Source organism: Rhea pennata, chromosome 6, assembly GCF_028389875.1.
Source record: "Rhea pennata isolate bPtePen1 chromosome 6, bPtePen1.pri, whole genome shotgun sequence".
NCBI lineage: Eukaryota > Metazoa > Chordata > Aves > Rheiformes > Rheidae > Rhea > Rhea pennata.
In genome coordinates, this window is record NC_084668.1 from 30,512,226 (window position 1) to 30,523,838 (window position 11,613).

The window sequence follows — 11,613 nt, forward strand, 5'->3', positions numbered from 1 at the left end:
CTCGCTCTTGGGGCTTTAAGCAAATTTTGCTGCGGTTCATCAGGTCTTCCTCCCCGATTCTTGCAGCACGTATTTCTCTCCGAGCACGCGAAGCTGCGCTCAGCACGGCTGCCTGACGACAAGGTTACGCAACGCGAGAGGGCCGGCGCGGCAGGGCGGCCGAGGGCTCGGCCGAGCACGCAGCTGCTGCCGCCCGGGGGCGGTTGCGGACGGGGAGAGCCCAGCCCAGCCCAGCCCGCTCAGCTCCGCTTCGGGAGGGCGCAGCAGGGCGCCCGCGCCCGCCGCCGGCCCCTTCGCACGGGGCGCCGCACGGAGAGGGCCCGAGCCCCGCTGCTGCTGCCGCTGTCCGCAGCTGCTGCGGCGGCGCAGGCAGCAGGGGCGGGGCGGGGCGGAGCCGAGCCGAGCCGAGCCGAGCCGAGCCGCGGCCGGAAGGGGCGGGCCCGGACAGAGGGCGGAGGCGCGCGGCGCAGCCAATCGGCGCGCGGCGGCGGCACGCGCCCGCCCGTTGCCCACTGCCGGGGCTCCGCGTTGGCCGGCGGGCGCCGCCCCGCCCGGCGCGCGGCTATAAAGCGGCGGCGCCGAGCACATGCTCGCCGTAGCGCTGCGCCGGTGCCGGGGCCGCTTGCGTGCTGCCGCGCTGCTGGGGGCGGCACCGCTGCTGCCGCGCCCGCGCCCCTGTCTGTGTGCACCGGCCCCGCTCCCGCAGGAGGGCCGCCGGCGCTCCCCGCCCGGCCCAGCGCCGCCGCCGCCCCCTCCCCGCGGGATGCGGGCTCGGCCCGCCCCGCCGCCCTCGCCCCCGGCCGCAGCATGAGTGTGGCCGGCGAAGCGTACCTCTTCATAAAAGACATAAAGCCCGGGCTGAAAAACTTAAACGTCGTCTTCATCGTGCTGGAGATCGGTAAGTGCCCCGCACCCCTTCCCCCGCCGCCGCGCCGGAGGGCGCCGCGCCTGACCGCGCTTCTCCCGCAGGGCGAGTCACCAAAACCAAGGACGGGCACGAGGTGCGCTCCTGCAAGGTGGCGGACAAGACGGGCAGCATCACCATCTCCGTGTGGGACGAGATCGGCGGCCTCATCCAGCCGGGGGACATCATCCGCCTCACCAAGGGGTGCGTACGGCCGCCCCGCCGCGCTGGAGCCGCCCTCCCCTCCCCGGCCCGAGCGTGCCCAGCGCCACCGCGGAGCGGGACGGGCCCCTGCTTGGCTTTCCTCCCTCTTCTTTTAATGAGCTGGTGTTTTAGAGGCTTATTCCAGCTTTAAAAAAAAACTGCCTGGGAAAACACTGGTTTTAAGGGGAAAAACAGTCATCTTAATCAGTAAACCAAATGGGGAGATTGAAATCATGTTCTTACTTTCCTGGGCAAATCTTTATTCTAGTAGTCAGCCCTTAAGGAAAGGAAAGAATGATTAATGTCCTTTAAGACACAAAAGTTGCTTTTTGTAGCAGTGGGTTTAACAGAAATGACAGAGAAGAACCTTTCCAAATTCACTGTAAAAATTCACACTAGTGGTACACTGTAGAGAATACATTACTTTGGCTAGGCACAATTAATTCATCCCAGAGAGCTGTCTAATTACAAAAAAGAGAAAACCTTACTCTGTTTCTAGGCTGCAGGGAAGGCATAATGCTAGCTTAAAACAGGGAATTTAAAAGTCCTTTTCCATGTTACTTAATTTATCAATAGCAAACTGAAAATCACTTTTATTTGGGTTCTTTATACTAATCAGCTTACATTTAGAAATCTTTTATGTCAGTATTTTGGTCTCTAGCACTTTGAGAAAGGCTGGAGCAACAAGGTAAGCCTAAGGGCCTTCTAATCTGCCTTTATCAAAATGTAGGTAAAAGTTTGTTTAGTGGAGCTGAGAACTGAGCTATGCTAGTTCTTTGAGTTAAGTTTCTGGGTTTGGAATGAAATTGGATGACTACTGCCACCAAAACTACAGCTGCTTCCATGTATGCAAATTAGTTTTTCACAAAATAGATTGACTCCTTAGCAGAGGTGGTTTTGGGGAATGCTGCCTGCCTGGAGAGCATGCAGAATGATGGGGTAATGAATTGCACAGGATTAAACCAGAGTGCTGGGCCTATGTGGAGTGTTGCGCATAGGTGACATCGGAACAAATGAACAGTGATACTATTCAGCAGTATTACTATTCTCTGTTCTGAGACTGGTTTACTGTAGCTGCAGTGTTACTTCATTACAACAGATGGGAGAGTCAGTGCATCCCTTAATGTAGAAACTGAGACTGTATAATTTATCTGAATCAGAGCTATGAACTGGCATCAGTATTGTTTGTGGATGGCTAAATCGCACCCTCATTTACACGAATTGCATACTGCCAAGACTGTGTAATAAAATGACAAACTAAATGCACCCTGATTTGGCTCATCTTAAAGAATGGCCTTGCACTGGCATACAAGATTCTCTATTTTCCTAATATTTTCTATTTCAATTTTATATTTAAGTAAGATTGAGTATATGACACTGCTATTGTATAGGTAAATTTCACCTATGTAGGCTAATCCTGACACTTTTTCCTGTGCAGGATGCTCACTGTTGTAAATAGTAAAGCTTAGCTAGGCCCTACTTATAGACCTGTCTTCTACTGATTTTCAAGATCTAGATGTGTTCATCTTCAAAAGCAGATGTGGTTGTGGATTTTTGTGATGGGCTAATTCATTCCTTCATAGGAAGTTGTTGCTGTTAATAATTCTAAATATAAGTTATTGAGTGTAATGTTTTTTACAATCAGTACTTTTGAGGCAAAGAAACAGATGTTTTCATAGGTGAGATAACTCTACTGGAGTTCTATAAGATTCTCAATCCTGTGATTTACTAGGTTCCATCTCAGAAATGTTTATTTGGTTTATTTTCTTTTGCCTATTTGGTGGCAGTTTTGCTTTGCACTCTGCAACAAGACTGTCCAACTAGCTGGATGTTAAATGTTACGTGTAGATGCGATCCTCCTTAAAGTAAAAGGTGGCAGTATTAAGTGAAGCACCTTGATGCTGCTTCTAGGTGGAGAACTCCTGAGATGATAAAGCCACTATAACTGTAGTATGTGTGCTTAAATACAGAAAAAGTTGTCATTATATTGACGTTGCAGTCCTGTTTAGCAGATCTGACTCCTGCCTGGTGCCTCTCAGTTCCAGGCTTGTGTAAGGCAGGACTGTTTCCAGTAGATAAGACAAAGGGGAAGAGGAAGGCTGGTTATCTGTTTGAGAGAGACCTGGAGCATAAGGAAGTGGTGACTTGTCCTGATTGTTTGTGACTTCTGGGAGTGCAAGTGGTGGACCTTCTTCCTTAGCTGGAAGACCAGCACCTCATATTCCTGTTAGCTTCCTTGTGCTGCACTTGGGTTTCTGATCTGCCTTTTTTGTAAAATTTTTCCTCACATTGTGCTCCTTATTGAAAGGAACAACTCTACTAGAGGTTTTGCCTAACTCAGATTCCAATGCCTGAAGTCAAGTGCCACTATAAAAAGCAGAGTGCACTCATAAGTGCATCATAAGTGAATGTTTCCCCAAATCAAAAGTGGTTTCATTACATTGCTGCATGTCACTTAGAACATGACTGTCAAATTTTCCTGAGACTTTTTTTTTTAAAAAAGAGAATCTGGTAAGGACCTATACTAAAAATTAAACACTTTCTTGTATAGGTAATGCTACTGAATGTGTATATTCTCCAATGAACAAGGGTAATTCTTCCTGACTTCTTTCTAGCTCCTGCCAGAAAGTGTAGAAGGCTGCAGAAATGAATGGTAATATGGATATTGCTCTTTACTATTCCTGCGGAAGAAAGGCATTTTGCCAAAAGAGCTGTTTCAGCCAGGGAAGGAGTGTCAAATCTCAAAGTAATTGGCTGGTTTCCTGGAATTCCCAGAGGAGTTAACATAGTTTCCAGTACTTTTTACTAGAAGTAAAATGGGAATCTGTAAACTTCTAGTGTAGTAAAACTGAACACACTTGGGATCCCTGAGATTTTTCAGTAGACTGTTCATATAGACTGTTCATACTGATATGGAACACTTAATCCTTAAAGACAGCGTACATCTTGTGTCTTGCAGCAGTAGTAGTTCTCGGTAGTTAAGAGACTGCTTTGTCTGTCTTTTTTGGCTAGGTATGCATCTCTCTGGAAAGGATGTCTGACGCTTTACACAGGACGAGGAGGCGAACTGCATAAAATTGGGGAGTAAGTATTACATACTCGTGATGTGTTCTATCCTCAGCAGAGTATTGTGGTAAGTATGAGATATGATGGCTTACTAAATAGAAGTTAGGGCATGAAAAATATTTTAATTAGTCATGAATAGCTACAGTACAGGCAACTGCACTGTATACACTCTGTTCTGGTAATGAGCTCCAGCCCTCTTGAGAGGGACCTTTCTAACTGTATGGATAAATTGGCCTCCATCAGGGCACAGGCCTGTGTCTTTCCTAAATAAAATATATAAAATTAAAAGGGCCTTGATCTGCATTGCTGACTCAGTTTGAACTCCTTTATTTTGGTGGAAACTGTTTCATGTTTGAGAGGAACAGTGCAAAGAAGGAAGATAGGTGGAATCTGGGTGAATTTTTACCTAAATGGGAGTAAGCCTCTTAAAGCCTTCTTTAATCTGTCCACAAAGTGAGGAGGTAACCCTTAGTAAGGAAGAGTTGGAACAAACGTTCAGTAATGGACTTAACAAGCAATAGGAAAAATAGCAACCTTTTCTAACCAGAAAAGAGCTTCCACGGTGACACAATGTGGCAAAAAACATTGCAATCCTTAGGGAACTAAGTCTGTGGGGTGGCTACCTTCTTCGATGGTTCAGAAAATGTTTCATGTTCAGCTGGATTTTGAGAGATGCCTTGCAGATTTTCTTTGCTAAGTCATTGCCTCAGAAGTGTTTTTCAGTGGGTTTACTTTTGAACAGGTTGGATTGAAGTGAGTCCTCATCAAGATCCTGCCTTGCGGCTTGGAGTGGAAGCTGCATTTCTGTTTAACGTTTTCAGGCTGTTTCATGATCCGAATCTTATCTTCCTCTGTCTTAATTTCAATGTGGTTAGTCAGTGGGCCTGTTTTTTTAAGAGTCCCCTTAAATGGAAAAGGATGCTTTGAATTTCATTCCTTGTTTTGGACTCCTCTGTGCTATTATGTTAATGAAGCACTCCATGGCATGGGAGTGTATTTCATTTTTCCCTGGGGATCTAATGCAACCCAGTCTGGGCCTCAGGTGATGTTGTGAGTGGGTGCTGGACAAGATTGGGCAGGTGGAAGAGGGGAAGGGGAGCCCTTCACTTTTCTGTTTTCAGCTGTTTTCCCTCTTAGAGTAAATGCCTACTTATGTGTACTTGACTGAACCCTCACCAGGAATAAGTGTCAGCTTGACTCCCAAGACTGAAGGGATGTAAAAGCTAAAAAAGCCTTTTAATATGTATAGATAATCTCCAAAGAACTGGAATCTGGATTAGCACTTCTTGGTGAAACATTCCAGAACATATGCTCTTGAGCTGTGGAATTAAGAAATCTTCTGTTAAAAATGACTTTAAATCTTAATTTCTCCTCAGGTTCTGCATGGTGTACTCAGAAGTGCCAAACTTCAGTGAGCCCAACTCTGAACACCTCGGGCAGAACAAACTGGTATGTTAAACTTGCCTGAGGCATCTAGCATAGCATTCTTTGGTCTGAATACTTCACAATGGGCTATGATAAGATATGTGCCTCATTTTTTGAAAAATGAGCTTCAGGAGATAAGTAGATAAAAATGACAGTATTAAGAGTATTAGATTTAATGTCTAGCCACTATAGAAATACAGGAAAAAATCAGTCTTCCTGTAAAACTGCAAAGCTTCTCTGATTTGTTGTTTGTTTTTTTTATTTTTTTACGTTTCCTCGGAAGGCACAGGGTGAACAGAATAATAGTTCTACGTCAAGTAATATGAGTTCTTGTACTTTTGGGCCACTGGGTAAGTCTTTTCTTCTGTAGAAATAAAAGGATGAGAAACAATTAATCCTTAATGGGAATAAAAAGATCTGATCTTCAGGGCTTTTCCACTCTATGGCAAAACTCTGCTATGCTCTAAAAGATTAACTGGGACCTGAAAGTGCAAGCATATAACTGAACATTTCATGGATAATGGTTTCAGGATTTGTCCCCAAGAAAAGGAAGAGGTCAGACTATCCCAGGTGCGTGCCTCATGTGAGGGGACTTTACTAATCCTAAATTGTTTTGGTGCTTTTAGAAGTTCTTGCAGCACTTGAAATTGTGCTTAAAGATTGAAGTATCAGGCTTCACTTTTATTTTTAGCCACCTGAAAGCATAGCTTTAAAAATGATTTACCTTTAGTCTTGCTAATTATCATGGCTTTCCTCACAGGGTAACTCTCAAACAGAAGCAGTGGTAATTTAAATTCTAAAGTCTGACTTGACTGCATGTTTTTTTGACATCTTGTGTTTAAGCAGTGAGGCTTTAATAAGAAAATGTTTTAAAGACATGAGTTGAGTGTAAAGCGAGAGGGAACCTTAGCAATGACCTGGCTACATGATGCCCAGACTCAAAGCCTGCTGTTGTGTAGCTAAGCTCTACTGGTGGATGACAGCAAGCTGATGTCTAGCTTAGAAGTAAAAAGATTCCTATCAATTCAATGACTGTCTGCTTCCTCTTAGCAACATGATCATCATTTATTTTATTTCTCTTATGAGCCCTTTCTGCTCCTTTGAAAATAAATGCTCCTGAGTAAGGAAGGGCAGTGCTTTGAGGCCAGTCTTTCCTCAGTGCCAGGGAGAGGCGAGCAGTCTTTCAGCCCAGTTGGCGTTTAGCCACCTTCTCGATGTCCTTGGGTGGTGGACAGCCTTTCCCCTGAGATTGTGCATGCCTCCTTCTTCCTGCTTTTTGTGCAGTCCTTAAATGCAATGATTTTCCTTTCTCTCATTCCCCTCCCCTTGCTTCCTGTTGTCATTCTGGCTTTTCAGCTACCAGCATGACATCAGCAGTGATGCTTACCAGGCTCAAACTCATGAGAGCTTAATGCTAGCTGAGTCACTTTTGTGGCTGGAATTCACAAAAGACTGCTTTCTTTCTCTGCCTGGGTGTCTGGTAGTGAGAAAGGGCACAATGGGCAGCCTGCTTTGCTTGTGCTCATTCCTCTGATTACTGCTGTCTTGCTGTGTCTCTGGAACGTGGTGTTGTGCAACCTAAAAGACAGTGCATGTATCAAAGCACGAGTCTGGTTTCATTAGACTCCTCTCTTCTGCTCAAGGGATCTATGTGCAACTCCCTGTGGCCCTTTTTGCTTAGTTGACAGTGGGAGGGGGGGGTTATTTTTGGAAGGGGAAAAAGTAAGCTGTGATTTGGAGTCTTGAAAAGCCAGAGGGGCTTTTCCTCCTTGTTGTAATGAGCAGGGTGTGCTGGTTGCTGCATGGTTTGTATGACCCCCTCCTGCCCCCATTGCCTTTTTCCAAACTTGTTTGGGGGAGCAGTGATTTCAGTTAGTAGAACTTGTGATGACCTTTCTCCTGTCTTTTTAGGAAATGGTTTGCAAACTGGACCTGAATCAAGTGGATTTCCATTTGCATATAATCATGGCCACTCTTATACAGGTAGCGGGAGAGGCAATGGACGAGGACCTGTAAATCCAGCAACAGCTAATAGCGTTCAGCCTCCTCTCCCTACCGTCAATAATGGGAGGGACCCACGCAGAGCCTTTAAAAGATGACTATGCCAAATGTGGTTCTACAGCTTGCTTAAACTGTACACTGTACTTGAACACTTTTATTGCACTTTTATTTATGGTTAACTGTGAACCAGTTTGTCCTTTATTATTGTTTTTTACCTTTTGGTCTACAGAGCAAACTTGATGTGACCTCTTGTTTTGTTTAGGGAAGCACAGTGATTCTTCCCCGAAAGTTAAGGGGGCAAAGGGAGAAAGTGGATGAAAGAAAGGGTAACAGTTTGAAGAGTCTTAATTAAAACTCAGCACCTTTTGGTAAATGGAAGAATTTTGGTTACATGTATGTATTTTTTTTTTTTTTGTTTCTATTGGTCAGCCATATAGCCTTAAAAGGTCTATAATGTCCTATGCGCACATGTGACTTCCATTAAAGTGAATGGGAGTTCCTTATTTTGGAAGGGAAGTGAAAGAGGGGTAAATGTGTCTTTATGAACTAAAGGTCCTTCAAATGAAAATAGCTTGTAAAAGCAATAAGTATAAAGAAATGACCAGTGCCAGCACCTAGTGATATCTCCTATATCAGTGAATGGGCAGCTCAGATGAAAGCTGAAGTTATGGTAAGTGTCTTGAAGCTTGATTTCTGATTCTAAAAAGGGGTATGCTGTTTCTTGGACTAGAATATTTAAAGAAGAGTTCTGCATAATACACCATCTCATTGGCAAAGGAAAGCCACATTGTTTTTTTTTTTTTTTTTTTGGGTAGAGGCTTGCATATTCATTCTTGCTTTACATGCAGGAATAGGAGAGGAGTATTTAAATTAAAAAGGACATTGAGAATAAGCTGTTAGTAGCTAGTTCTGGTGTAAAAGCCCAAAGTTACTTTACAGGACTCTTAATCTCCAGGAAGAAATGAGTTTCAAGAACTGTTTTCAAACCGTATGCTCCCCATCTTATTGGGGCTGCCAACTTCTCCTTCCTTTACTCACTTTTCCAAATCAATTATGTGTTAGAACAAGCTGTATGTGTTGATTGCAAAGGCGCTGGCTGAGCACATAGCTGCACTTTTCATGCTGTTAAGCTGCTAAGCTTTCCTTCCTCTGTTTTATATGAATTATCCCTTAAAGAACTTAGAAAATACCATATCCCCTGAGCAAAATAGCTGCATTTTAATTTGAGATTACAAATGCCTTGATTCTAGGTTAGAGTCCAGTGCCAGACTTCAGGCTCAAAAAAAATTTTGGAAGCTATGAGGAGATGTACTAGATTTGTCTTATTTCTTCTTAAAGCTGACCTTTCTAAGTTGCACTGAATCTTCTCAAAAACAAATCTAACTTTCTGTCAAGCTGTAAAGATTTCATAGCAAAAGGCTACTTCTGAAATACAAGTTTTCTGTGGTCATTCATGTTAATTGAATCTGTTCTTAAGTTACTGATGTTTACAAATTATTTTACATTTGATATTTCTGTTTTTGATACTCTAGTATCATGATTTGTTGAAAAATACCTTTAGTGAATATTCCTTGCTTGGTCTGAAGTAGTGAGCTTTATTTTAAAAAGCAAGCAGCACCAATAAGAACTTTCTGAAAGGAGGCTTAGAGAGACCTGTGTGCCAAGACATTTGAAAGCTATTTGCCTTTGATCTGGTGAAGTGCTACCCTGATAGCTACTTAAGGTGAAACTGGCAAAGTTTGTCCTGAACAGAAAATAGCATGATGTGCAACACCTCACAAGCTCACCTGTTAGTGCTGTTAGGAAGAATAGTGCTAATTGGTAAACCATAAAACATGCAATGAGTTTTGGAGAAATAGTGTAAGGAGGTGATGTGTAACTCAGGGACTTTAAATTGTCTAATTATTTTTGTAAGAAGTCATGTATAGAATCCAGATGCAGGCAACAACCTTTTTTGTACTGTATGTTAAGACTTTTGGTGTGCTTGTGAGAAGAAAGCAAAGAGAACTTCTAAACTCTAAAGTATAATGGATGTGTTCTAAAGATAAATGAGATATGGTATAAGAGCCCTGCTTTCCAATAATAACTGTAAAGTTATTAAAAGAACGGTGGAAGTGATAGGATAATGGGGACTTTGTTTTCATCAGGATTTCTCAGCAACAGGTCTTTGAAATTCTGATCTCAACTTCTCTAAACATAAGAGGTTGGAGTGGTGGGGAACTCTGCTTTAGTATGTATGGAGGCACCTGATTACAGCTCTATGCATTTGAGCTTTATTAAACTTTAATAAACAGAAAGCTTGTTCACAAATACAGAATATAATGTGAAATGTTTACTGCTGATGAACAGCATAAGACTTCACTATTTACTGTCAAGTGGATGATCTGCAGTTGGGAAGAAAAAAAGGCAAGAAGATCGGTCTTCATGTTTTTAAGGTTAGTAGCATTCCTGCCTTCCTGTTTCTTATGTGAAACTGTTTCAGTTTTAATAATAAATTTTTACTTCTTTGCAGGGGAAATCTGTGCCCTGAAAAATCACATGGACTTAAAGTAAATGTAATCATTGTAGCTTTTGAAGGTCCTCTGATCTTCCAGTGATTCTAAGACAAGAAATTTGCTTCCCTAAGAGGTATCAGTGTCATGATAGTGAGATCTCGTCTTGCAAAGGCATCTGGAAGCCTGCCTTACATCTCTTTGGAGCATACCACCTTGGTGACCGGAGTTTTGTACAAAAGTTTCTTGGTCATTATGTAAACAAGCAGTTGCCATGCATTACTTTGACACTGTAATCCAGTTCACGGGGACCTGGTGCTTAAGTTAGGGAATCTCTTTACAAAATACCCCCAAAAGAAATCTGTAAAAACTGTTAGTGTGTAGTCTTATTCTAGATGGTGCAAGTTGCTAAGTGAAGAATGGAGGGCTTCACTTGCCCAGATACAAACCACACAACTTTGAAATACATGTGAGCAGTCATGATACATGTGAGTCATCGGACCCAGCTGACATCACATCTTGAGTCTCCTTTTGTCCACTACAAACACTTACATTGCAGACTCCAGCAATACAGGAGTGGAGTGAGTTTTGCTGAATGTCTGCTGGAGTCCTTCATATTTCACTTCTGCCCTTTCTCAGCATGAATCTTTCCCTGTGATTCCAAAAGCAGATTTCTTAGGTCTTGCTCCAAAATAGCAATTCTGCAGTTAAACACTGTCTTAACCTTGAATATGTGCTAGGACCATGCATTGTACAGCTGCAGTAAAAATAGGAAGGTACTGCAAGTAACAAACATAAATGGTGGACCAAGGCTTGTGATTATATGATTGCTGCTTTCATAACTCACCTAAGTAGCTTTGGTCTTAAATGTGGCTATTGGCAGCCATGTTTACTCAAATGGTATTATTCTACAACACAAATTCCAGCAGGAGTATGCATCTAGCAGATTTTGTGCAAAGCTAAAGACTGTATGAAACATCTTTTCTACCTCTGCAGTTGCTGAGTAGATGGCACCCTTAGCAGCGTACTGCAAAGATGTCAGATAGTGGCATACTAAGGCATGTATTGCTTGCAGCCCAGAGGAATGTTCAGTAGAAGAGTAAGATTGTTCAGTGTAGCTTGTCAGTGTCCTTAAATCTTTGCATAGGGCATAGTAGCTGTGTTCAGGTACGAGCTGGCTGTGTTATGTTGCTTTCTGCAACTAATGTCTGAAACAAAGGATGATGATGATCCATTTTATAAGGCAGTTTATCAGCTTCTGAATTGCTTCTAAATTTTTAGACCTAGGAATTAGAAGCAAAGAATTTTTGATTGTTTCTGGAAATGTTACCCTGGGCAGCTTAGTAGTCAGCGTATTACAGACATGCTCTTTTTTCTTACCCTTGAGCCAGGCAGTTTTTTTGCAATGCTGTGTAGTCTCTAGCAGTGTTTCAGAGGAGGATCCAGTGTGTTGCAGTGTCGTCTCCTTCCCCCCCCCCCCCCCCGGAGGTCTTCCAAGTGGCAAGCTTTGGAATTAATTGA

The 11,613-nt window shown here is 43.2% G+C and overlaps 1 protein-coding gene across 3 annotated transcripts; it reads left to right on the forward strand.

Annotated features, from left to right (window-relative positions):
- Positions 1-758: 758 nt before the first annotated feature.
- Positions 759-11,089, forward strand: NABP1 (nucleic acid binding protein 1). 3 transcript variants are annotated; one of them, XR_009958745.1, is made up of 7 exons: positions 759-898; positions 970-1,108; positions 4,121-4,192; positions 5,551-5,623; positions 5,883-5,949; positions 7,511-10,035; positions 10,113-11,089. XR_009958745.1 is itself a non-coding variant. In XM_062578448.1 (6 exons), exons 1-6 carry the CDS (start codon positions 808-810, stop codon positions 7,696-7,698), a joined length of 630 nt encoding a protein of 209 aa, XP_062434432.1. In that variant the 5' UTR covers positions 759-807; the 3' UTR covers positions 7,699-11,089. The 3 variants fall into 3 exon arrangements, 2 of the variants coding, with proteins under 2 accessions (XP_062434432.1, XP_062434433.1); XM_062578448.1 differs by having other exon boundaries at positions 7,511-11,089; XM_062578449.1 differs by having other exon boundaries at positions 5,889-5,949; positions 7,511-11,089.
- Positions 11,090-11,613: the final 524 nt, after the last annotated feature.